The sequence below is a fragment of the Callionymus lyra genome, chromosome 17 (genome assembly GCF_982586985.1).
Source record: "Callionymus lyra chromosome 17, fCalLyr1.hap1.1, whole genome shotgun sequence".
NCBI lineage: Eukaryota > Metazoa > Chordata > Actinopteri > Syngnathiformes > Callionymidae > Callionymus > Callionymus lyra.
This window is the reverse complement of record NC_141834.1, coordinates 21,200,601-21,227,097: the sequence shown is the minus strand read 5'-3', so window position 1 is coordinate 21,227,097 and position 26,497 is coordinate 21,200,601. Positions and strand designations below refer to the sequence as shown.

General features: G+C 40.8%; 3 protein-coding genes across 5 annotated transcripts in view; 2 read left to right on the top strand and 1 right to left on the bottom strand.

Annotated features, from left to right (window-relative positions):
* Positions 1 to 983: 983 nt before the first annotated feature.
* On the top strand, positions 984 to 3,107 carry LOC148062998 (allograft inflammatory factor 1-like). The gene is made up of 6 exons (XM_087812320.1): positions 984 to 1,145; positions 1,217 to 1,278; positions 1,331 to 1,400; positions 1,453 to 1,494; positions 1,551 to 1,716; positions 2,964 to 3,107. The coding sequence occupies exons 1-6, from the start codon at positions 1,127 to 1,129 to the stop codon at positions 3,046 to 3,048; spliced, it is 444 nt and encodes a 147-aa protein (XP_087668446.1). The 5' UTR covers positions 984 to 1,126; the 3' UTR covers positions 3,049 to 3,107.
* Positions 3,108 to 3,845: 738 nt separating this feature from the next.
* Positions 3,846 to 6,576, top strand: LOC148062997 (casein kinase II subunit beta). Its single transcript, XM_087778917.1, has 7 exons — positions 3,846 to 3,967; positions 4,232 to 4,307; positions 5,512 to 5,614; positions 5,684 to 5,799; positions 5,860 to 5,935; positions 6,000 to 6,189; positions 6,252 to 6,576. The coding sequence occupies exons 2-7, from the start codon at positions 4,236 to 4,238 to the stop codon at positions 6,340 to 6,342; spliced, it is 648 nt and encodes a 215-aa protein (XP_087635043.1). The 5' UTR covers positions 3,846 to 3,967; positions 4,232 to 4,235; the 3' UTR covers positions 6,343 to 6,576.
* Positions 6,577 to 7,688: 1,112 nt separating this feature from the next.
* The window catches only part of LOC148062996 (uncharacterized), a 35,051-nt gene continuing 16,242 nt past the window's right edge, over positions 7,689 to 26,497 (bottom strand). For all 3 annotated transcript variants that reach the window (XM_087812955.1, XM_087812953.1, XM_087812954.1), the window contains exons 10-33: positions 25,060 to 25,232; positions 24,895 to 24,981; positions 24,333 to 24,527; positions 24,121 to 24,222; positions 21,538 to 23,301; positions 21,252 to 21,458; positions 20,999 to 21,190; positions 20,702 to 20,923; positions 20,259 to 20,429; positions 19,869 to 20,114; positions 19,618 to 19,797; positions 19,320 to 19,547; positions 18,446 to 18,622; positions 18,214 to 18,387; positions 17,722 to 17,897; positions 17,570 to 17,620; positions 17,453 to 17,491; positions 16,392 to 16,454; positions 14,405 to 14,584; positions 10,474 to 10,779; positions 10,139 to 10,258; positions 9,905 to 10,012; positions 9,754 to 9,834; positions 7,689 to 8,814 (exon numbers count right to left, since the gene is read on the bottom strand). In XM_087812955.1, coding sequence (XP_087669081.1) covers positions 8,785 to 8,814; positions 9,754 to 9,834; positions 9,905 to 10,012; positions 10,139 to 10,258; positions 10,474 to 10,779; positions 14,405 to 14,584; positions 16,392 to 16,454; positions 17,453 to 17,491; positions 17,570 to 17,620; positions 17,722 to 17,897; positions 18,214 to 18,387; positions 18,446 to 18,622; positions 19,320 to 19,547; positions 19,618 to 19,797; positions 19,869 to 20,114; positions 20,259 to 20,429; positions 20,702 to 20,923; positions 20,999 to 21,190; positions 21,252 to 21,458; positions 21,538 to 23,301; positions 24,121 to 24,222; positions 24,333 to 24,527; positions 24,895 to 24,981; positions 25,060 to 25,232 — 5,272 coding nt within the window. In that variant the 3' untranslated portion in view covers positions 7,689 to 8,784. The remainder of the gene's footprint in view (positions 8,815 to 9,753; positions 9,835 to 9,904; positions 10,013 to 10,138; positions 10,259 to 10,473; positions 10,780 to 14,404; positions 14,585 to 16,391; positions 16,455 to 17,452; positions 17,492 to 17,569; positions 17,621 to 17,721; positions 17,898 to 18,213; positions 18,388 to 18,445; positions 18,623 to 19,319; positions 19,548 to 19,617; positions 19,798 to 19,868; positions 20,115 to 20,258; positions 20,430 to 20,701; positions 20,924 to 20,998; positions 21,191 to 21,251; positions 21,459 to 21,537; positions 23,302 to 24,120; positions 24,223 to 24,332; positions 24,528 to 24,894; positions 24,982 to 25,059; positions 25,233 to 26,497) is intronic.

Sequence of the window (26,497 nt, the reverse complement as noted above, 5' to 3'; positions counted from 1 at the left end):
ACACGCACACATTTACAAAAGCACACACACATGCACACACACGCATAAACACACACGGACAGAAAACACATGCACACTCAAAAAACCCATGCACACAATCACAAGCGCACACACAAACACACAAACACACATGCACACACACGCACACACATGGACAGAAACAGATATGCACAAACGCACACATTCACATGCGCACGCACACAAACACACATTTACAACCAAACATACACGCATGAACACAAACACACAAAAAACACACAAACACACCCGCATAAACACACACGCACACACATGGACAGGAACACATATGCACAAACGCACACATTCACATGCGCACGCACACTAACACACATTTACAACCAAACACACGCGCATGAACACAAAAACACACAAAAAACACAGACACACATGCACACACTTACTTACACACATACGTGCACACAAAAACCACGCACAGAAACAGCAAATAAACACACACACAAACACAGGCACACGCAGATACACACACACAAAAAGTAAGCAATAAATCAAAGTAAATATAAAATATATAAAGTTATAAACTGACAAATAAAAGGGATGGAAGAGGATATTGAAAGATAAAACGTACAAACAGTTGAAAATGATCTAAATATAAAGTTATTCTAACAAAACGTTAGTATTTCAAATGTATTTTCACGTGAGCTTATTATATGACCAACTGCGCCCCCGTGTGGTGACAGCGAGACGCTGCACCAACATCATGCTGTTCAAGGGCTTTGACTTCATGTTGATTATTAATCAATTAATAATTAGACTTTTTCACGTCAACAAACTGTTTCTTTTACATCCACAGAAGAAACTTTGATTCTTGATTCGTTTGATTCATAAATTTGATTATGGTGTTCACAACATTTGTATAAATAAAAAGATATTAAATCTTGAACACATTTATAAGATGTTTAAAATATTTGGACGTTAAGAGGAACCATCTTGTGGACCGGTTTGACCCGTGCGACCCGTGTGACCCGTATGACCGCTCTAGACAGGAACTGAGAGTAACGTCGTGAAAAAAAACCTGCGACTTCACTTCCTGTTCACAAGAGTTTGCAGAAGCGGACTCAAGTGTTGCTCACGGGTCGGGTCAGACATGGACTCCAGAGCTCAAGGTGCGTCTCATTCTATCTCCAACAAACATCTCGTGGAGCGTGAAGATAATCCACAGGTTTACTCTCTAAAGGCGGGAAAGCGTTCGGTCTCCTGAAGTCTCAACAGGAAGAAAAACTCAACGCCATCAATGAGGTGAGAAACGGTCGAGAATCAAAACCGTGTTGGATAAACGTCTGGTTCGCAGGCGTTTCTGTCCGACCCTCTGTACGCGGAGGAGGACGAAGATCTGAGCTCCAAGCTGGAGTCCTTCAAAAGTAAGATTGTCTCTCCAGACTCGGACTCGTCACTGATCGTTCCTCTCCGCAGAGAAGTACATGGAGTTTGACCTCAACGACGAGGGAGACATCGGTAATCGAGCGCGAGATAAACGTGAGGCGCAGCTGTTGACGGTTGATGATTGTCAGACGTGATGGGCTTGAAGCGGATGCTGGAGAAACTGGGTCAGGCCAAGACTCACCTGGAGCTGAAGAAGATGATGGCGGAGGTGTGCGGGGGGGCGGCCAAGGACACCTTCGGGTACACCGACTTCCTGAAGATGATGCTGGGGAAGAAGAACAGCATTCTTAGGATGTGAGTGAGACCAGAACTAAACACCAACAGAATCAAAACATGGATCGGCGGAGATTATCGCTCGCTGAGTGCTTTTATAGTCAAAGCATTGTTTTGATGGAACACTAAGTCATATGTTAAAATGAAAATAACATTATTTTTAATAGATACGATATAGATATATATATGTTCTAACTCTAGCTCTTTTATCTCTCCCACTCTTTCTTTTATACCTTTTTTCCCCCATTCATTTCAATGTGGAAAATCTTGTTTCAACTCCTTCCACTTTGACCTACTACTTTTACTTTTACTTTTACTTTTCTACTACTTTTACTTTTACTTTTCTACTACTTCTACTTCTACTTTTCTACTACTTTTACTTTTACTTTTCTACTACTTCTACTTTTACTTTTCTACTACTTCTACTTCTACTTTTCTACTACTTTTACTTTTACTTTTACTTTTCTACTACTTTTACTTTTACTTTTCTACTACTTCTACTTCTACTTTTCTACTACTTTTACTTTTACTTTTCTACTACTTCTACTTTTACTACTAATTCAACCACTACTTTTACTTTTACTACTTTTTCTACTACTTCTACATTTACTACTAATTCAACCACTAATTTTACTTGTACTACTAATTCTACTACTTCTAATTTTACTACTAATTCCACTTTTACCTTTCTACTACTTCTACTTTTACTACTAATTATACTACTTTTACTTTTCTACTACTTCTACATTTACTACTAATTCCACTACTTTTACTTTTCTACTACTTCTACTTTTACTACTAATTCCACTACTTTTACTTTTCTACTACTTCTACTTTTACTACTAATTCCACTACTTTTACTACTAGTTCTAATTCTTCTACTTTTACTACTAATTCCAATACTTTTAACCCCAATTCCAATACCTTTTACTACCAATTCCAATACTTTTACTACTAATTCTACTACTTTTACTTTTCTACTACTTCTACTTTTACTACTTATTCCACTACTATTTTTACTTTTCTACTACTTGTACTACTTATTCCACCACTACTTCCAGTTTTACTCGATTCAATTCTATTATGGGATGTTTACAGACTCAGCTTCACGCTGCACTTTCTTCTGGAAATGCACATTTTCTAGTTATTCAAGTTTTCCCATCATGTTCAATTCTGTACGAGGTCTTTCTTTTGTAACAGTCGCAGTATGTGGATCATTTGATTAATTAATTAAAACCACGATGACGATGACGGCTTCTTTCCTTCAGGATCCTGATGTTCGAAGAGATGGGGAAGGACCAGGAAACACCAAGTGGTCCACCGGCGCGAAAAGCCATCTCAGATCTGCCCTGAATCCTCATGTCTGTGATCCTGCTTCAGAAAACAGTAAACTTGTGTTTGGAAAAATGAAATCTTGCTTTTTATTTCCAGCAATATGTTAATGTTTGTGATACAAACATGTGCTTTAAGTAATAATAAGACATTTTATTTTAACGCACATTTCACAGCCAGGGACCAATTTTTTAAGAGACACGTTAAAAAGTGAGAAATGATGCTACGACAGATTTTTAAAAGTGAAGCGAGATACAATAAGTTATATTTAGTATAGTTTATAAAAGAAAACTACAAAACATGAATAAGCTTTTCTGAAGTTTGTGACTCTTTGGTGAGTTTTAAAAACAGTCAGTTTATCGATGTTACTCAATAATGTCAATTAAAACCAACGTTTCTAGTTTATTATTGTTAAAATATATATATTTTAATCTGTGGTTTCATCTGGGGAAGTCATTGCATCATAACCTTTACTCGGAAATGTTTCTAAATCGAGTCTTTTAAAGTCAAAGTCGTTCAAACAAAACATTTAATTTAAGAAAAGTGATAAATATTAGCATGTTTAGCTAATATTTAGCATGTTTAGCTAATATTTAGCTTCAGGTGAATAATCTGCTTCACTTTATCAACGTTTTCTTGACCAGATAACGACATAATAATAATAAGTTTCTGCGACACCCGCTCAAACATTTCGAGCTCCTGATGTTTTATATTTTTATGACGTTAACATTAATCGATAAAATACTTACATAAAACACACACTTTGTTGCGCGTCCACTCCTGAGCATCAGGTGATGCGACTCGTGTCCTGTAGGGGGCGAGCACGCGCACCGCGTCTGTTTACCCACCGCGAGACGGCAACGAAGAAAAGGCAGCAGTCGTTGCGCTAGAAAGCTAGCAAGAGCAATTCTCCTTTAAATAGTTGTCGATTCACCTAAAGGTACGTGTTTATTTGAAGTATAAGTATCTCAACACACTTGACTATACGTCCAACAATAATTCCTCAGTTAGTTCGATAAATCTGGGCTGTATCGATTTGAGCTAAAGCTAGCATGCTAGCTCAGCTAACCGGCCTTCGTGGTCGATAAAAGCAGGGATTCCGGGCGAATATCTTAATTCTGGTCGTTATTTTGTGCGTAAATAACGGGTTTGAACACAAATCGTTGGCTTCAGTACCGCGGGTGGTTGTGCTTTGTTCGGACAGGAGCATGAGCAGCTCGGAGGAGGTGTCCTGGATCTCCTGGTTCTGTGGGCTCAGAGGAAACGAGTTCTTCTGCGAGGTAAAGACACACATATATAATATACCATAATGTTTTATTTTAACACTAATAAATTTATATATGAAGATGTTTTCCTGCTCTCTTGGTGTGGCATTTAAACAAATCACATAGTCTCTAAAAAACAAACGTTAAGGTATCAGTATTTTATTATTGTGACATTATTTCTCGGAAGTTCACATATTCACTGGCAAAACATGACGATTTAAAAGAACAAATACTTACATATAGTCGTTTTTTCTCCTATCCTACTCTTTAAAATATACGTTAATATCGTCCAATGGTTAAAGAACTTAACAATTACAGAAAATGTTTGTTCGTCAACAACACAAAAATCATGTGATGATATCATCATGTTGACCTGATTCTTTTGTTTGGACATAACTGACCATGTTTCCTGATCCACGGTGTGAGGTTTTGCTCCGTAGTTTGTCTAACTAGTACATTTGCTCACATTACTTTCTATTGGTTCGTTTTATTTCTGGTTCAATTATTTTCAAATGGACTCTGAATACTTGTGTCTACACTTAAGTTTAACCATTGCGTCTCAAACAAACTAGGAAATATTCAGAATACTCCAGGAATCTTCAACATTTCTTGTCAGACCAGTTAAAGCAACATTATTTTAAAACACTATAGGGATGTCTAGTGCTGTTCCTTTCACATAATCTAAAGCTAACTACAAGTTAAAAACTAATCTCTGCTCATTCTTAACTACATTTCGATTTATCAACTTTTCTAGGATTGAAAATGTCATTTACAGCAATAGTTTAGTATTTGTTATGAAACTTGTCTGAGTAACACGGTAGGCACGAAGAAGAGTTTTCAAATTCTTTAAATGACAATTTCCAGTTAATGTAACCCGTTTTTAAACGTCTCTCTTCAAGATGAATCAAGTATATGCATCTGTTCCTGGTTCTATTATATAAAAAAATGAATACGAAAATGCCATTAGATCAGTTTGAGTTCTTTTGCTAACAAGCAAATGGTTAATAGAGTCTCAAGGATTTCATATAAATGTTAAAAAAAAATAAGTGTAGTTGTTATGATCTTGGAAACCCACCAGAGAACTCTGCTGCCCAGTCACATCTCAGATGATCTAACATATTCCAGCACAGAAGCTCCTAAATGTAACTCCTCCTCGTCTTCTGTAATGTGGCCTTCTGGTCCTCCACTAATTGCTTCCCTTCTGTTGCCATGGTTACAGGTAGATGAGGACTACATCCAAGACAAGTTCAACCTGACGGGTCTGAACGAGCAGGTCCCTCACTATCGACAGGCGCTGGACATGATCCTGGACCTGGAACCAGGTGACGCCATGAAATGAAACCCCGTGACACGGGAGACACGAATAATAACGCGCTCGTTTGATCCTCCAGATGAGGAACTCGAAGACAACCCGAACCAGAGCGACCTGATCGAGCAGGCGGCGGAGATGCTGTACGGCCTCATCCACGCTCGCTACATCCTGACCAACAGAGGCATCGCTCAGATGGTAGGACGCCGGCGCACCTTTCCGTCCTCACCTGTGACCTCACACGTCTGTTCTCCACAGCTGGAGAAGTATCAACAGGGAGACTTCGGATACTGCCCGAGGGTCTACTGCGAGAACCAGCCCATGCTGCCCATCGGTGAGTTGACCTCTGACCCCTCTCACGGGGACGACCGACCTCAACCGTCTCGTCTCGTGCGCAGGTCTGTCAGATATTCCGGGAGAGGCGATGGTGAAGCTCTACTGCCCGAAATGTATGGACGTGTACACGCCCAAGTCCTCCAGACACCACCACACAGATGGCGCCTACTTCGGGACGGGGTTCCCCCACATGCTGTTCATGGTGCACCCCGAGTATCGTCCCAAACGGCCCGCCAACCAGTTCGTGCCAAGGTGGGTTTTCCGGTCGATCATCTGAGGCGTGAACGGTTTTGTTGACGGTCGTCTCTTCCCAGGTTATATGGTTTCAAGATCCACCCGATGGCCTACCAGCTGCAGCTCCAGGCCGCCTCCACCTTCAAGAGCCCCGCCAAGACCATCCGCTGAAGTCCCCCCGCTGACCCTCCTCCTGGTCCATCGGATATATTCCCAATACATGTACAGTTGATCCCGAACCACATCTGGTTACTTAAAATGCTGTCTTAGTCGGAGAGTTAGGTTTTTTTTTTTTCTTTTTTCTGTGTGTTTGCAGGAAATCTGTGCCCATAAATATTGTTTACCACGTAGTTGGTGTCACATGATGAACCGCTTTTATTTTAGGAATAAAAAGTTTTGAGTTTCTCCGTTACACTCGTTATTCTATTGAGAAAAATACTGTTTTAGGTAGAACTTTATTCACTACAGTATTTACATGTAACTTTATTAACAAATACTGTTTGAAAGCAGGGAGTGCTCCAGTACTTGTTCATTAAAAACATCAGTTTTGAATTTAATCTTTAATATAAAGGCAAGGCCCGGGGGCAACAAGGTAGTCGGACAAATCATTAATGTGGCCCCGGCAGGTGCTCGGCTCAAAATCGAAGCAGATTAAAGTTCATGTTTTGATCTATAAAGAGCTTTAGATCAGCTTTGAAATAATAGTAAACACCAGCTATTGAACAGAGATCTTCACAGTGTGAAACTTTCATTGAAATGATCAAAGGAATTGGATAAAAGAAAACTATGATCAGATAAATATACAAACTATTTGGATTTTTCAGTAACTGGTGTCATTGACTTTGACACCTTATTTAAGGAAATATTAGTTAATACTTTGAAAATGGCTTAAATAACTACATCTTCTTTAAAAAAAATTAAAAAAATAGTTTGTGGATTTGGGTATTAAAGTTCTTTATACAAGTATTTGTGAACGTACTGTTGTCACGAGCTAAATGTAGACAGGGTTCGAGCTGCCTCACCTTTGTCAAGGCTCTTTGTGTTAGTTGAAAAAAGCTTTCCTTTAAATATTTTAAAGAAAAATATTCAATAGATGCAACATTTATCTTTCAATATTGTGGATTTAAACACGGTCTGTGATCAATTGAAAATGTAATCAACAGCTCTGACTCTGAGGCTTCGATTAGTTCCCTAGTCTGTGTTCGGTGCGAAAATACAACTCCAAACCTGACTTCCTCACCATAAGCATTACTTACTTCTATCAAACTCTTTCTACTGCATCACCTTTGAAGTCGACCTCCATAACTTCCTGTTAAATGAAAACACTTTCATTCTCTGGATCGACACACTTGATCTTTTCTTCACCTTACATTAGCTCTGAAAGACTTCCTCAACCCTGAGGTGACCTCGACTGGTCCGGATCTTCACCCTGCTTGAGAAGAAGTCAACTCGGGTTAAAGAAGTTCATTCTAAACCAAAACTATTCCTCACCTAAGAAGACAAGAGAGAGAGAAGAATTGCAGAATAATGCACTTTTTTATTTTTTCTTTAAAAAGACAGGGATCAGTCACAAAGCAACGATATTTTTCCATCATCTAAAAACTAGTTTTTCTTCTCGTGAAATATTCCTCCGGGTGAGGTTGTGGTGGTTGTTGATGATGTTGTAGCTACAATAACGACGGCTACTGCACGGGGTTTAAAAAAAAAGAAGGTTCTATGAAAACATGCTACGTCTAAATGACCATATATTCCTATGCGAAGGTGGAGGAGACGGTGGGTGAACTCGACGGAGACCTTGTGGTACAAAAGGCTTTACAAACTCTGTTGACGCCGTATTAACAAGTGTTTCCGTACGAAGCCTGCACGGTTTTACAAACGTGTCGTAGAAGGTTAGAAAACTGGGGGGGAGAGCTGCCTTGCTCAAAAGATCGGTGGCAGCTTTTTTCTCGACCTCATTTTTGGCTGCGAACAAATGTACACACGGACGGACGTTACAATCGCGCGATGGTCTGCTCTTTATATGAGAACCTGAGATGATCAGACCAGAGCTTGTAACACCAGAGTGAGAGACGACGACGGGACGGATCATCGTAAGAGAGTCCACAGCACTAACAAGTAATGGATATGAATAACTTAAATTTGTACAAACACTATAAAAGCATCACTTCTATTAAAAAAAGTGAAACATTTTAAAATAGATCAATTTGTAGTTCAAACTTTACAATAAAATGCAGGTCGCTTTAAAATATTTATGTACCTGAGACGTAAACAAAACCAAATTTTGAGCATTTATCGGTGTGAGGTATTAATTAAAAAAAGAAAATTCTCTTGTGACTTAAACACACAAGTAGACGACACACACACACACACACACACACAGAGATGATGCAGGTTATGGCTTCTAGACGACGATTTAAAAACAGTGCGTTTGTTAGAAAAAACATGACGGCTCGTCGACCACTAACACGGCGGGAAGTCGCGCGGCTCGTCCGACTGAACTGAGAGAAACACAAAAACACTACGAGTCACACTAAGACATGATCATGAAGGGGGGAGTGAGTGAGTGAGTGAGATAGAAAGTGAGAAGTGGAGAATATGAGGAAGGTGGTCCGGTTACAACGCCGACGCTCCGCTGTCCTTCTCCTGCAACACAAGGAAGAACAGAAGTGAGCGATCGCTCGAATACATCTGATTGTGTAACTGATGTGGAGCTAATGCTGCGTTCAAGGACTGCAGGAGAGACTCGTGTCGACCTGGAAACACCTTTTCATTTCTCTAGAAGAGGTCGAGGACGTTCAAACTAGTATGTTTGTCCAAACACTTATCGTCACGTGTCAAGAGAAAGAACTCCTGGATCGTCCAAAACTCTTATAAGTTCCTACAAACAAGCAAAATATACTACAAGAAAAAGTACTATTTACTTTACTGAAATGATGACTTGAGTACAAATGTTTTTAACCTTAAATCTACTCTAAAACTGATCATGTATATATTATTCAAAAGTATCTCGTACTTGTTTTTCATTTCATTACTGGATCAACAGTAAAATATTATTTGTTAAAGTGTTTTTCTTTCCATTTATCTGTTCTTTTTGTGAATATTTTTACTTATATATCTATATATATATATACATATATATAAAGGTGGTTTTAAATGAAGTAATACACAATTGTTTTATGTTTTTCCATATTATTCTTTCATTTCAAAATGTCCCGATCGTATGGATCACGAGTGTGAAACTAAAACAACAAACAAATAGTCGCTCATTTTATATTTTACAGAACAGTCTTTAACAGGAAGTTTTCAGTTCCCGTCAAATGACTGTTATTGTAACTCCTGGTCAAAGAGCAGAAAAACTGGATAATAAAAGACAGAACTCGTTTTAAGTTTAATTATTTGCTTAATTGTTACGTTTTCATGGTGTTAAAAAGTCAATAAATCCAGTTTTTAAACAGTCAAACTCATAGTCGTGTCAAACTATTGCAGGTATTGGAAACAATATTCATTGAAGATTCTGCAGCTTTTAAACGTGATTAACTCGGGTCTATATAACCGTGACAGGTTCACTCATCAAAGACGCACCTTCTCCTGGTCCATGTCGGAGTCGGCCGTGATGACGATCCTCTTCTCCACGCGGGTCTCAGAGGAGCCGCTTCTCACCACCTGGACCCACAAATGTGGTTTACAACGATACCACTCGTGCTGTTGTGACTGGTTTGAACGTCAGCCTGACCTTGGAGATGGTGGTGGTGGTGACCGAGGTGCCGCTCGTCGTCTCCGAGGTCACGGAGGTGGACACGGTTGTGCAGTCTTTGTCCTCCTCCGACCCCTCACCTTTGACCTGAGGAACGACACCAGACGTCAGCTTCACGCTCACCGAGAACGATCAGAAACTCCTCTGAAGATTTAAGCTTCTTCGTTGATCTAGTCATGGATCTCTGGGTCCCTCCTCGTCGAGCCGGTTTACCTTGGGAGACTCGTAGGTGACGGTCTTGGTGGACACGATAGGGACCTCCGTGGTGGACACGACACTGGAGGAGTTGGACGCGCCTGTGATGGTGACTGTTTGGGTCTCCACCAGAGGGGGCTGTGGAGGGGAGCATAGCCCCATGAGTGACACCTCCATCGTAACTCTAAGCAAGCGTTCGAAGGGAAACCACAGAGCCTCGGAGATGAAAGCAGCGAAGAAGACCCGTCACCAGAACAGTGGGAACACCAGCGGCGACACCCCTGAAGCAGCCCATGAGCAACACCCGCGGTCGTGCACCGAGAGCCCGAGAGGAGACGGGATCGAGCGTCTACCTGGAAGCACCGGACCACCCGGGGACCGTCGCTTCTGAGATACGAGGCCAGGGAAGATCCGACCGTCCTCTCCGACCATCCATGATCTTCGTCACGGAAAGTCTTATCTGCGAGGTCGGAGGTCGGAGGTTCCGCATCCACCCCGACAACGGGGACCACGGACGTCCGGGGAGCGTCTGCCAGACCACAGTCTGCGACCACGCGGACGTCAGGACCGCGAGTCCGACTCTGGCGGCTCGAGTCTGGACCGGGAATGTCCGGAGTGTCGCTCGCTTCCTGGCGAACTGACGCTCTTACGCTCAGACTCTAGAGAAGAGATAAGAACGTGAGGGCAGGAACCCACGACCTCGGCTCGGACGTGAGCATTACCTCTGCCAAGGAGGTCTCTGTCAACATGCATCCATCTTTAACAAAATAAGTTCTGAGTATATTTAAACAAAACCTATAAAATCTTGACCATAGGAACAATCTGGATCCATGACAGTTTTGAAGGTTTGGTCATTAACTCGTATGGCCTCTAACGGTTGCTGCTCTATTAAGAACAAGCAGATCAAAGAGAAGAAAGGGATACAACTCAGAGTACAATGGAACCACTTCAATATTGGACTGGTTGCTCTTATAGTTCTAATATATATGCTCTAATATAGTTTACAAGACTTGGAAAACTAGCTTTATTTAACCGCACGCTGTGTTTGCATCAAATCATGTGAAGTGAGCTCCTTGGGGGAGGTATGTACAGTCCCAGAACTGTTCTACTTTTGCTGAACTGTCATTTTTACTTGTGTTTAAACACATTTAGCCAGAGCGCTCTAATGAAATCATGACCTGAGCTGGAAAGAAAACATCACAATTATATCGACACACGTCGTCTAATCCACTCAAACAGTTGTGTTGTCAATATTTAAACCCAGTTAAAGAGGTTGTGAAATGAATGATGGTAAATAAATCTGTAGTAAATCCATCAGAATAAGAGTCAGACTGAGGCTAACCGCGAACGTCTTCAAAATAAAACAACTTCCACTTGAGCACCTTCAAAGTTATATATTAGTAAAAACACTTTCAACCTGTTACTATGAAAAAACTCCTTTGACAAACTTGTACTGACACATTAGTGCACATACAAACAAATGTATTATTTTACATCTTAGTAACTCGACTCCTGTTTAAAAGAACGACAAGTGGTGAAATTAATGAATATTTAAAGGAAGTAGAGGAAATCTTCAAAATGTTCCGTCTTAGGTTTTAGTCCCAGGATTGAACCATTTTAACTTCAACAGTAAATCAATATAGAGGCTGCTTTTTAAATTGTCATGGTATCAACTTATTTATTGTATTTATAATTTTGTAAAATCGCACACATCAGAGGAATCTCTGTGTCGGAACAAACTGCACTTAAAGTTTGATGAAACTCTTTCCAGAGTGTCCCCTGAAACTACCAAAGAAAGCGTGACAAATGTGAAGAAAGGGAGGATTAACTGCATGTTAACCTTTGTATCCTTTTAATTCATTTTAGTTTTTCTCCTTCAATCCATCGGCTTTTCATTTGCACTTTATTCTTGCTTTTATGAAACTTCTGTCCCTTCGATGGTCTGCTGTGAACTGGAAACCTGATCTCCTGAAGATCCAAAGGATTAATAAAGTCCATCTAATCTAAAGTGCTCCATTGAGTTGCTGGTTTAATACTTCTTTAATAAAGACATATCTACAGAGGAAGGACTGAGGAACTTTAATAAATCCATGCAGGAACAGGAAGACGCTTCACACTTGTTTATCAAACATCACTCGGAGAAAAGGTAGAACGATTGAGCTGCCTGAAGGTCACAGAAACACAAGTTCAATACGCGTCGGAAGATACAAACGACATCACAGTGTTGAGACCAGATCGTTTCTCCTCAAAACTTGTATAAAAGCAGACTTGCTGCGATGGCAAAAGTCAAGTCCAAAAAAGAAAAAAAGAAAAACGACGAAAATGTAAACAGGTAAAAGTTTTTCCTCGTCATTTCCAGTCTGAATCGGTTTTCGGCGAAAAGTCTGGATCCCGGAAAAGTCAAAGGGATGTAGGATGGAGGATGGAAGATGCTACAGAGATGTCGTGGAGGAGGCGAAGGAAGGACAGAAGGAGGAAGTGAGCGGAGAAGTCGATGGGTGGGTGACTAGAGGCGTCTCCGCGGCTCACACCTGTGTGGGGTTTCCACAGAGTCCAGGACCCCTCATCGTTTGGAGTAGAAGTCTAGCAGGGGGCCACGCGGGAGGCGGATGACAAACTAAGGAGGGAGGAGGAGGAGGAGGAGGGAAGAGAAATGAGAGGAAGGAATGTTGTAATTCTTCTGCAATATCTGGCTCTTTTTTTTACTGCTAAACGGCCAGAAAATGGATTAAAAGCCGTTGGAAACAAAAGTGTTGATGGACGTACTTTGACAAACTAAAGCATGAAAGTAGTCGTGCGTGTGTTTCGACATGCAGCGTGACGCTTCAGACTGAAGAGACAGGAAGTCGTTCACTCTTCTCCAGCTCGACTCGTCATGGAATAAGTGCGGGATTATTTCAACATGCGTTTATACTTCATGTCCCTTTACACACTGATAAAAATGCAGATAAAAACGATGGAAAATAAAAGATATAGAGCAAAGTTATCTTCAGGCTAGAGATGCTAATGCTAATAATATTTGCAAATCATCTATTGATCACAATATGTTATAGTATATATAATGTATAATAATTCACGATAAATATATATCAATTAATTTAAAATAGTTTTTATATTTTATATTAGCATTAAATAAATGACAATGTTATTAGCATTTCTAGCTGTATCGCCTCTTATATCACGGCATCATTAAAAGAAATGATGTCATCAATGATGTTTTAGACACAAGGATTAAGTCTAACAAGAATGATAATTGGTGAAAAAAGGAGATGCAGCATGAAAAGAAAGAGAAAACGAGGATTGAGACGAGTTCAGAAAAAGAAAGGAGGATGAGATTTCTGGTGCAAAAACTGCAGCAGGAAGTCGTCGCATGCAGTCGTTGATCAACAGGAAGTCGGTCGACATGCAAGTCAGAGGGTCGTGAACCAGGGGGAGGTTCATCGACGCGGGGGGTATAATCGGGTTATTATCATGGAGAACAAAAAGAAGGTTCAAAGTTCACCGACCAGGTCCGACTGCATTCTTCAAACTCATGCGTGTGTTTCACATGCTTTGTATCCTGAACATGCACGAGTCCAACAACAACATCCTCCAGGAACAAACAAACACTGATGACACGCGTGTGTCGGTGCTTCACTGGACCTCAAATTGTCTTTAACAACGGAATATATGGACATAATGTACATTTCTTCATTTTCCTTCTGTTTATTTCAGCTTCTCATGAGTATTTTTCACGTGTCAAAATGTATTTAAACATCTATTTAGAAATAAAATGCTTTTATATTATATTTACATATCATGCTTTGAAAAAGAGGGAATTTAAAAACGGAATTGAATTAAATAATACATGATATATGATTTTATTAAAGTTTAACCATCATTCTTAAACCATTTTTTATTTAAATTCTTCCATTTTTTTCATTTAGTTGACGGCCCCTGAGAACAGTGACGACCCCTTAAGGAAATGCAAGTGCGAGAAAAGTCCATCATCACTTGATGAATTTAACTTCCTTCAGCCGAGGTGTTGATTAAACTGTTGGACAGAACTCTTTAAGGAGCTCAGAGTCTCTTATCGTACCATAGTTTAGAGTCAAATGTTATACTTTATTTGTCTATAGTTGTCAAAAACAAACATTGGAAAAAGTGACCTGATGTGTTTTGTGTAATAAGAAAAGTAAAATGTATTTATTTGATAAATACTAGAAGCTAGAAGTTCACTCCCGACCCCCTTCATTTATGAACCGATCTGAAGACATCAGGAGAGTGAGTGACCGGGACACTTACCCCGTCGGCGCTGGTCAGAGGCTGACCGTTCACGCCCAGGGTGCGGAAGGGAGAGTGAGTGGACAGACGCTTGTCCCACTCGCTGGGCTTGACGTCCGGCACCGACTCCATGAAGTTCCTCTTCAGCTCGCTGATGCTGGCGTGATGCCGGAGCAGGTCCTCCTGAGGCTTGTCGAACTCCTGGGGTCACGGGAGAGAGAGAGCGAGGGAGGGAGAGAGAGAGAGAGAGAGGGACGGAGGGCGTGAAGGAGCCGGAGAGTCGGGTCAGTGTCGGACTGTAACGTGGAGCTCATGGATGGTGAAGCAGCATAAAGCATAAGCAGAGTTAGTGATTCTAGAGGAGGATCATTGAAACCAGTGATGGATACGTTCAGATGTTTCTAGATTAACTGGCGACGACTTCAAATCACTTCAATCGAAAGAGCTTCAGTTTGATGGAAAACAAGCGGCAAATCAAAAAGCAGGAAAATGAACAAATATAGTTTCAAAAAATCACAAACAAACAAAACCTACAGCAAAATAAATAAGAACATGAAGCATCTTTTTTTTTTTTCTTACTCCTCATCAGGAAGAAAGTTATTTTTTAATGATCAAAAACAAGAAGCTGCTATTAGAAATGTGAGAAAAATAAATTAATAAAATAATCCATTTGTTGATATTATAACAATATTTGTTTCCCTCCATACTATCTCTATTCCCTACATCAATATTTAACAGCATTGTATCGATTTATTTAAAATGTAATCAAAATAAAAAAGGTTTTTTTATTTGCTTTCTAATATAATATTTTGTAATTTTGTTTCAATTATATTCAATTAAGTAACAATGAACATCTTCCAGCCACTAGATGGCAGCAGTCATTAGGTCCTCCACAACTAAAGGGAGAATCTAATCCCTAAAAATCCCAGTGATGACTGAGAACGAGAGGATACAGCCCTTACCAGAAGCTTTTAAAGCTGATGTTTGCACATTATTTTGTCTTTCAGTAAAGTCTCTAAAAAAATCAGTGTCCTGTTAAATCATTACAAAAACTATGCAAGTTTATCGAAATATATATCTATCGTGATCGAATACGTCAAAAAGGAATTGTATCGTTTCATTAATGATCCAAGTTTAAAATAGAGGAACATAGTGACCAAAGCAAATGATGGAAGCTTGAGCAGCACATTTTAAAAACTGTTGTTTTTCATTTAAATATGAGAATCTGTTGAGAAAACACGAAGGAGGATATTTGTGATAATAGGATATTAAATGCAGTAGATGCAAAATAAAACGGCAAAAGTAAACGCCATGACAGGAAGAAAAGGTTTAAATCTGAATCATTAATTGAAGTTTTCTTCTCCAAAAGTAAAGCTTGTCTACAAGTGCATGATATCGTGAGGAGAAACTCAATCACACAAAGGGACAGAATTACTGATCGAGGCCCTAAAATAAATGATAATTACTAAACTGTCTAATACAGGAAAAGTAACATAAGCATTTATTTTACCAATATTTGAGCAAATGTAGGAGAAATAAATAAATAAAATTAGGAATGCTTCACAAATGTGATTGTGATCCATTGTAACAGAGTTTCTCACATTAAATTAATTTGGTTTTAACTCGTATTGAAATTCTCTGTATAATTGTTGTCATCTATAATGTCCCTTATCTTATCTTAAACGCTGACATCTGTGTAAGTCACAATATCAACACGTACTTTGATTTGAGTCAAACATGCACAGGCCCTCAAAAATGACTGACATGTGCTTTAATAAATGACAAAATGCTTTCATAGGAGATGAATTAGAGGAATTAGACGCTCAGTTTTATCTACATCGACACTGAGCATCAGCGTAAGATCGTGTCAGACGATCAACCCAGTGACGGCGTGAAACCGGCGAGCAGGATTAGATGTGGTTGAGAAGAGTGAGACCATGCGGCGAGCAAGCGTGACATTAGAACAGCGGCGCCAGAGAGAGCGAGAACACACTGCAGAGATACAAACCTCCAACATTAAGAGGCTATGTCTGATATAAATTGAGTCTCCCTCAATTCTCTTAGCTCTTCTCTGTGAACAATGACAAGAACAAAACAAAGGGTGGGTTGGTGTCAGTCGGCATGCACTTCTACACATGCATCAAAGTTCTGTTAAGAGTTCGGGTCGGGCCGGACCAGCATGCAACAGTACTACACACACACACACACATGGAGAATCAAGATAAACAGGAGCTGCTTGAGGAACTGAAAGAACGATGACATGATGAAGAACGAGCGTGAAAGACTCGCTTCAAAGTTCAAGAGTTTGATACATTTTCCTTGAAAATACTATCAAAGTATATCCGTGTCATCAGAGCATTGAATGGGAGAATTTTTCAAATTTTAAAACTTTGAATATATCATTATTAAAATGTAATTGTTTGTCTTTTTAAGCATTTCATTATTTTATTTTTGAACGTTGGAATTCAAATAATTTAATATAATATACGTTTTTTGTTTTTTTTACACATTAAGTTTGATATTCTAAATCACATCATTCAAAAATAAACTTTATAAATTATATATATATATATATAAAACTTGAAACATTTATTTTACATTATTTAGTTTAATTATTATTATATTTAATTATTGGAATTAGAAAATTAAAGTCTATGTGTGTATTAAAAAAAAAACAAATTTTGAAGATATTTTATTTTAAATTCAATTATTTCAAAAACAACAAATTAAAAGATTTAATATTCAAACTATTGGATACAATTATAAATATATATATATATATATATACACATATAAAATTATATATATGTATAACTTGTAAAAATAATTTAATTCAATAAAAACACATTAAATCTTTAAATATAGAAATTATTGAACTCAATTATAAGAAAAAACAAATCCTTTTAAATAAACATTTGAATAAAGAAAAATTCAAAGTTTCAACGTTTGAAATGTAAAACTCAACCGCTCAATATCCTGATGACGCTGATAAGAACGCCCGTAAAAACTAAGTTGGAAAAGATGATCGTAGAGAATGACGGCGCAGGTTTTTTTTCTATCGATTCTGACCTTTCTCATTCGCACCACATCCGAGGTCGTGACCTCATGCTGGGAGGAGAGAGGGACTGGTGTTAGCATCCTGGGCTAGTTCCTTCGCTCACGCTAACTTCCTCGACTACCACTGACCTGAGCGTCTCCGTTGATGGCAGACTTGGCTACGCTCTGCTCCCTGCATCTCTACGTCAGTGATCAAACATGGTCACACACTCTTCTAGTTCACGGTGAAATAATCTGTATTCTTACGTTAGCATCGGTGCTACGATAGCGAAATTAAATACCTTGACTTCAGTCTTGGAAGAATCCTCTGCCGTCTCCTCCTCCTTGATGACGGTCTTGATGGGGGTTGAAGTCTGGGGGTGCTCGAAGGGAGCCATGGGGATCCCCGCTTCTATCAGGGCGGCCTGTGAGAAGACCGGAGCGCTGACGGGACGCGCCCCCCTCTGGGTGGTCACCACTGGACAGACAAACACACAAACTCTTAAGTCTGGAAACATGATCACGTCTTGAATTTCAAGCGTAGTTTTGCGCAAAAAAAAAAAGGAGAGAAAGACGCAAATATCCACGAGGTGGGAAGTCGGGGTGTCACACTCATCAGTGTTGACGTTAAGAAGCGAAGAGCTCAAAAGCTCCCAGTGGTGAAGATTAGGAAGCACGAGTTCCTCGAGGAACAGGAGGATTCTCCCGTCAGCAGAACGGGGGTCAAGAGAGAGTTGAATGTTTGGAAGCAAAACCAGCACGAGCGACACGACGCCACACGACACGCTCAATACCTGAGTCTGCGGCAGAAACATCGAGCAGAACAAACCAGTCGGCATGAACGTGTGTGTGTTTGGAGGGACGTCGCTCGTCCGCGATCATCCGCTCAAACTGTGGTTTCGTCGCAGGGATCCTGGGGTCGGTGACCTTCGCCCGGGTCGGGGGTCGAGCTGCTGCGCGGACGGAAACTACGCAGAAGATGAACGTTAACGAAAATGTATTTCTGACGGAGATGAAGAGATGTACCTGGTTTCTTCGGTGCGACGTCCAGAAGTGTCAACCAGTCGTCCTCAACTTGAGCCGCTGACTGAGGAGATGTTTTCACAACTTTGTCCTTCGTCGGAATCATTTTCCGAGTTTTCCGCTCCACGACTGAAATCTCTCTCGCTTCAGGATACAATGCTTTGGTTTCAGAAGGAACAACTGAGAGAAGACACACAGATCAAGTGTCGATTAGAACCTCAAACTTCATCACAATATACAGTCAAAATCTACGGAAGTAAATCAGTGAACGGTTAAAAAGCATCAAACCTTCAGCCAATCACGTGACACTAAGACGGATCATGTGACGTAGAAGCTCACAATTAAGTGGCTCGGTTCTAGTCTAGTGTCAATATTACTATTAATCAACATTTTTATATTGGTATAAATAAAAGAAACTACTGAATTCAATTATTTAATAAAAAAAAGTTGTGTATAATTTAGAAATAGCTTTTTTAATTATTAGGATTAAACTATTATAACTATAATATCAAACGAAAATCATTCATTTTTTTTATTTATTTATTTCAAAGAAATAATTCCTTTCTTAGAAACAATAACATTTTTTATTATTATTATTTTTTCTCATTTAACATTATCGACTTAAAAATGCTACGAATAAAAAATATTGAAATCAGAAAAATACTATTTTTTAAATGATTCGAATAAGAATATCAAAGTCCATGTGTACAAATGAATAAATGATGTAGAAAAATACTCTTACGTCTTAATTCAATAATGTAAAAAAAAAAGTAATTCTATTCAAATTAAATCACTGCTGAACAACAACAACATGTTCCATCGTTCGGCTCTCAAAAGAGACGTGTTCAGTCGCTCTGATTCAAACTGTCACCAGTACCTGGTGGTGAGAACACAGGCTGTCGTGGCGACGCGTCAAACACCCAAAACCAATCGTCTCCTCCTCTCTCTGATCCTCCAGTTATCGCTTCTGTCGTCGTGTCGGGGCGACAGGCTTCATCTCGCCCGACGCTCGCACCAATTATCTGCGTCCACTTGTCAGCCGGCGCCGTCGTCACGTCAACGCCTGCTTTCTTCTGTTCCCCTGGAGGAATCCCAGCAGGAGGAACTGGTGCAGACAGGAGGATGTGTATAAATAGAAGCGGAGGATGTGAAGCTGCTGCGGATCAAAAGACTACCTGATGGTTTCACGACTGCTTCTTCACGCCGGACGTCAAACACGACGACCCAGTCGTCGTCCTTCGCTGGCGTGTGCTTGGACGGCTGCGGCGGGTCGGACACTACAACGATGGACCTGCTGCTTGACATCTCCTCTTTAGGTTCCACTTCAGGAGACACGGAAGTGACCGAAGGAGCGACTGAAACAAGTTTACCCTCCGTTAAGAACCGAGTCCATCCATGAGCGTCTATGAGTGAATAGTTTGAATACCTGGTGCCACGTAAACCCGCTCTCTGGGATCCACATCCAGCAACAGACACCAGTCATCATCGAGTACTTGAGTCTCAGACGTCTGTGACACCTTCACGTCCTGCTTCAGATCCACCACTTCCTTCTTCTGGGACTCCACCACGGGTTCAACCACGGGTTCAACCACGGGTTCAACCACGGGTTCAACCACGGGTTCAACCACGGGTGAGACGCTTTCCTCGAGATAAACTTGAGCAGCAACTGAGGCTGACGATGGAAAAAAAAAAAAGCTCAAGTCAGAAAAAAAAAGACCCTGGAGTTCAAATATTTGAAGGCAGTGGTTCCAACGCTCATTTATGTCTCTTCCTTATGTGGGAACCACTCCTCTAGAGGGAGCTAGAGAGTAAATACCTGGTGGCACGAACAGAGTCTGGCGTGGAGAGGCGACCAGCAGCAGAAACCAGTCGTCTTCGGACATTACGAGAGGCTGCGGTCGTGCACTGACTTTCTGCTGATTCAGCGCCATCGTTTCTCTCGTTCCGATGATCGTCACAACCTCATCGAAAGACACGGAGAATCTGACTGCGAGGGGAAATAAAAACCATTGTAACACGAAATGGTGGAGCAAGGATGTCAAACTCAAATCAAGTCTGATTTTGATGTTGTCATTTCATTCGTTGAGGCTCAATTCATCCTAATTATCTTCGTATTCGTCAACAAACAGATTACAGTCTTATTGTTGACATCCATTACCTGTTCCTTATCTTAGATTAAACTCGCTACAGGTCCTCAGATCAACATGAACATTCGTCCATTTGAGACGACAACATAAAACAGAGGATGGTTTTATCTACCTGGTGCGACCGGAGCTTTTCTTCTCACGCGATCCATCAGCACGAACCACTCGTCCTCCCTCTGATGGACTGGTCGTCCTGGGGTCGACGGGGTCGGCCTCAGAGGTGGCTCAGTCATCTCCTTCTCTTCAGCTGCTTCTTCTCTCATCTGCGTCTCCAGCGTGATGTCGGCTGCAGCGACGACACTTCCTGTCTCCACCTGGTATCCTTCGCTCGAGGCGACTGACAGGAACGAATGGATGAGTCCAAATAAAGGCAACATAAACAGAAACCTGCAGCATAATCCAGATGATTTACCTGCTGCTGCACAAGATGCGACTGTAGGAACATCCGCCAGCAGAAGAAACCAATCGTCTTCCTGCTCTTTCGTCAGAGTTCGAGGAACATTTACGACTGGTTCTCTTTGGACTTCTTCAGCTTCAACTTGTTGGGTTTCTTCAGTCTCAACAACGCTGACGATACTTTCTGATTTCTGTTCCCTTCGCGTCACTGAAGGAAGTCGAGTCGTTAGCGAGTCACACGATGAAACGAGTGATGTTGTGGAAAATACCTGGTGGCACAAACGAAGCGTCTCTCGAGGAGACCTCCACCAACACAAACCAGTCGTCGTCGTCTCTCCCCGTGCAAGTCTGTGAGGCTACAGGCCGAGGCTGGTTCTCCTCCGTTCTTTGCAACTTCTCCACTGTGACCCTCGTTTCTTCCTCGACGACTGTGGTCTTTACATACACAGTGTATTGTGTTTCTTCTGTGCTGGTCACTTTTGAACGATAAAAAAAGCACAAGTTTAGATAAACCACACAAACCTAAAAAGCCGTTTTGCTTTCACTTCACTCTACCTTTTGGCTGCTCAGAGGTTTCGTAAGGTTGTCGGTCAAGGAGGACGAACCAGACGTCCTCGTTCTTTTCTTGAGCTCCTTCTGAACTCATCCAGCTCTGGTCTACCATCAGACCAGAGAGACGCTCCACGTCTACATCTTCACGTTTACAGATCCTGCCGTCAAATATGGTGACTTTCTTTTTACTTTTCTTCACAGACTGGTAGATACGAGAGGAGCCTGCAGCGTCAGAGGGAACGCTTGCATCCACTTCCTCTTGCCATACCTTCTCGAGCCGACGGAGATCGTCTCTTAGGCAATCATCAATGAGAACCTCCTTCTCCTCCATGATGTTCTTCATATAGTCTCTCGAGCTATCATCAATGAGAACCTCCTTATCCTCCATGATGTTCTTCATATAGTCTCTCGAGCTATCATCAATGAGAACCTCCTTCTCCTCCATGATGTTTCTCATATAGTCTCTCGAGCTATCATCAATGAGAACCTCCTTCTCCTCCATGATGTTCTTCATATAGTCTCTTGAGCTATCATCAATGAGAACCTCCTTCTCCTCCATGATGTTCTTCATATAGTCTCTCGAGCCATCATCAATGAGAACCTCCTTCTCCTCCATGATGTTTCTCATATAGTCTCTCGAGCTATCATCAATGAGAACCTCCTTCTCCTCCATGATGTTCTTCATATAGTCTCTCGAGCTATCATCAATGAGAACCTCCTTCTCCTCCATGATGTTCCTCATATAGTCTCTCGAGCTATCATCAATGAGAACCTCCTTATCCTCCATGATGTTCTTCATATAGTCTCTCGAGCTATCATCAATGAGAACCTCCTTCTCCTCCATGATGTTCTTCATATAGTCTCTCGAGCTATCATCAATGAGAACCTCCTTCTCCTCCATGATGTTCCTCATATAGTCTCTCGAGCTATCATCAATGAGAACCTCCTTCTCCTCCATGATGTTCCTCATATAGTCTCTCGAGTCATCCTCCACTACCTTCTCCTCCATGGTGCCCTCTACCTTGATCATCTCTTTCTCCGTTATTGTTATTGTCACCATCTTCTTCTTTTCGACGGTGGTCTCCATTATGACCTCCTCAATCGGACCTAGAGTGTCGCTCATGGCATCATCTAAAACAACTATTTTCTCCTCGATGGTGCTCTCCTCTGCTTCGCCTTCTAGCAGATCTTTTAAAAACACAAGCTTTATTTGCTCTTCTAATTCATCCTTGTCCTCCTCAAGGGACTCGTTCTTCTCGATGGTGGACTCCATCTTGCCCAGCTTCTTTCTAAAGCCGTCATCCTTAAGAGCAGCTCGATCCTCAAACTCATCAACCGATACTTTCTTCTCTATGGTGTTTTTTATCTCCTCAATCTGACCTGAAACTGAAACTTCTTTCTTCTCCTGAATTAACTCTTTCTCCACAACTGTGATCTCCACCTTCTTCTTTTCATCCACCTCTTTCTTCTCCCAGGATCTTGTCACCAATGTCTGCGTGACATCTTCATCCTTTGCTTCATACTCCTCCCTCAACCTTGCCAGCTCCTCCTTCCCCAACTCTTCTTCTATCACGTCCTGAATCCTCTCCGCCAGCTCGTCCACCTCCTGGAGTCTCTCCTCCAGATCCCTCACTTCCCTCAAACTCCTTTCCAACTCTTCTTTCTCCGTCAACGCATCCACCATAAGTACAGATTCCTGGAGTCTGTCAATCAGCTGCTGCCGTGTCAGTTGTTGCTCTTCCACTTCTTCCTGACGCTCGTAGTTTGCTGTGCGTGAAAGTAGAAATGTGAACGTGAATCAACAAGAAAAGATAAATGACTTTAAGTTGAAGTTTAAAAAAAACATTTGGGTTAAAACCACATACAAAACAAAACACTGTAGTGATTAAAGATGTTACGACAGTAGAACCACTAGACTGAGCAGCAGCATCAGACTCATGGTCCTGCTGTAGGTTCCTCCTTCAAGGGGTCAGTCATTAGTTTTATCATTTTTATTTCTTCTATTTATAGTGTTTGTTATCTTGTATTTTCCACCAGGCTACAGATCATTTCACACCATCCACAGAGAACCATATCATCTAGGAATCTATGAAATGGATTTCATTTCCTTCAAGAAAAAATATTGGTAGAGATTTTATACTCAAGCTATATTTGAGGATTTCCTTAGCCAGAGTAGATTCTGTTCTACTGTTTATTACTTCATCGGCCACATTTTCACAATTTGAAAATGATGCTGTAGCGTTTATATCAAAAATTATTAATTTAATATCTGTTCATTTAAATGCCATTATATTTTGAGAAAAAACATATTAGCTAGCAACTCAAACAGTATTTTGGTCAAAGTTTATTAAAACAAATATTATAGAAAAAGAGCAAAACAAACTGAAGCCTCTTGATGCAGAGAAATCGGTCCTGCTGATTCAGCGTTATTGTAAATGTTATTCTACTTATTATTGTTTTTTGAATGTGGTGTCATTTTACTTTTGCAGTTTTTATCGATACCAGTTTGGTGAAAACATTTCCTCTATTTAACTGATCCGCGGTGATTCACACAAACATGGTAAATAAATAAATAAAGTGACTCACATGGAAGTTGAGCATCGAAGTAGAGATACCAGTCGTCCTGCTGTGGCTCTGCTGGCTGAACTAATCTGTCCACTGAGCTCACATTTGCTGCGATGGAATCAGCTGACATCACAACAGCAAAGACACAATTTCAACAAATCAACGGGAAAGACAATTAAAAAAAAAAAAGGAAAAGAGTAAAATAAGTAGAGATGTAAAGTGTCCACGTGTACCTGGTTGCTTCACAAAACTGAAATGAGGGACAGAGGGGAAAGGAGGAAGTCGCAGCAGCAAGGAAGACCACTCTTCTTCTGTCGGCGGCCATGACTTAGAGGCCGTCCGGGTAAGAGAGCTGCTGTCCTGCCAGCTTACGTTCTGAAAGACTTGCCGCTCGTCTCCTCGCGGTGAATAAACCTGCCTTCTTCTGGCTGCAAGGATATGACCAGGCGTTACACGAGGGCTCCACAGAAGACGGAGAGAAGAAGCGCGTGTTTGGAAGCGTTTGTTTGAAGCTGAAGCGACAAAAGAGAGCGTATGCGACACTCTTGACGACGACGGCGTCGCCGAACACGGAAGCACGAGTTGAAGCAGCAAGACGAAGCTTTGACAAACAAATTCTAACAGAGCCACACGTACAACGATGTCGCCGCTGAAAGCGATCCAGGGAACGTTCCCTCGTCTGGTTCGACGTCAGAAGACGAATGTGCGAGTTAATGCATCGAAGGACGAGGCGGACGAGCCGTTAGTGAGCAGCGACGAAATGCTGCCGACAAGCCAAGAGAGATGTTTCCACACCTGGATCGACAAGGAAAGACTGCGACCACTCGTCGAGCTCGCACCTGAGCGATCCGTCGAGTCGCTGGAAGAACTGGAGAGACTCTTCTCCAGGGCGAGAGAACGTCAAATATATACTTTTTTTCGGCCTCTTTCACGAGGCGCTGTCCGAGATAAGATACCAACCTCCGTCAAGGTTACGCGACAGACGCTTGCTGGCGGAGCGGGTGAATCTGGGCGCAGGTCGGTCGATCATGGAGCTGGCCTGGCGGGTCTGGGCTTGTGTGCGGCCGCTGTAGCGGAACTTGGAGCCCAAGACTAGGAAGCGTCGGGAGGATGGAGGGTCGATCGTTGAAACCCTGCAACAAACATTAATCAGCCGTTATGACTCGAGTTCAATGTCAGACTTCAACATACAAGGGCTTCAAAGTTGGAACTCAAACACCTATACACCGATAAATCGCAACAATCCCACGATATTGTAGTTATATTCAACAGCACTGTATCGATTTTCTTATTTTTTATCTAAAGAAAAATTACTTTGAAGTTACTGAGGACGAGAGGATACAGCAGCTTTTAAAGCTGATGTTTGGACATATTTTAGTTGTAAAACAAATTAAAGCAGTTATGACATCGTCAAGAGTCATGTGGTCTGTAAATACTACAACACCAGAGTCAAGTACTGGACAATACTACACATATATACTTGTTACTACACTATCACAACACCAGAGTCAAGTACTGGACAATACTACACATATATACTTGTTACTACACTATCACAACACCAGAGTCAAGTACTGGACAATACTACACATATATACTTGTTACTACACTATCACAACACCAGAGTCAAGTACTGGACAATACTACACATATATACTTGTTACTACACTATCACAACACCAGAGTCAAGTACTGGACAATACTACACATATATACTTGTTACTACACTATCACAACACCAGAGTCAAGTACTGGACAATACTACACATATATACTTGTTACTACACTATCACAACACCAGAGTCAAGTACTGGACAATACTACACATATATACTTGTTACTACACTAACACAACACCAGAGTCAAGTACTGGACAATACTACACATATATACTTGTTACTACACTATCACAACACCAGAGTCAAGTACTGGACAATACTACACATATATACTTGTTACTACACTAACACAACACCAGCATCAAGTACTGGACAATACTACACATATATACTTGTTACTACACTATCACAACAACAGAGTTAATTACTAGACAATACTACACACATATACTTGTTACTACACTATCACAACACCAGAGTCAAGTACTTGACAATACTTCAAATATATATCCTCGTTACGTTACTATCACAATACATCACTATAAAGCCATATTAACACAACTCTACATGCAAACATACTGCTGTTTCAGTGATTATTTTCATTCATATAATATTTATATTTCCAATAAATAAAAAAATTGTACTGTCAGAAGTTAAAAAAAGGATTTAATCACAAGACCCCCTTTTTTTTCTCTTTGAAAAAAATGTGTTTATAATTGTAGCTTGTAGTATTTCTAGATTAATTCTTCTGACGTTCTGAGAAACTGTTTGATTCTACG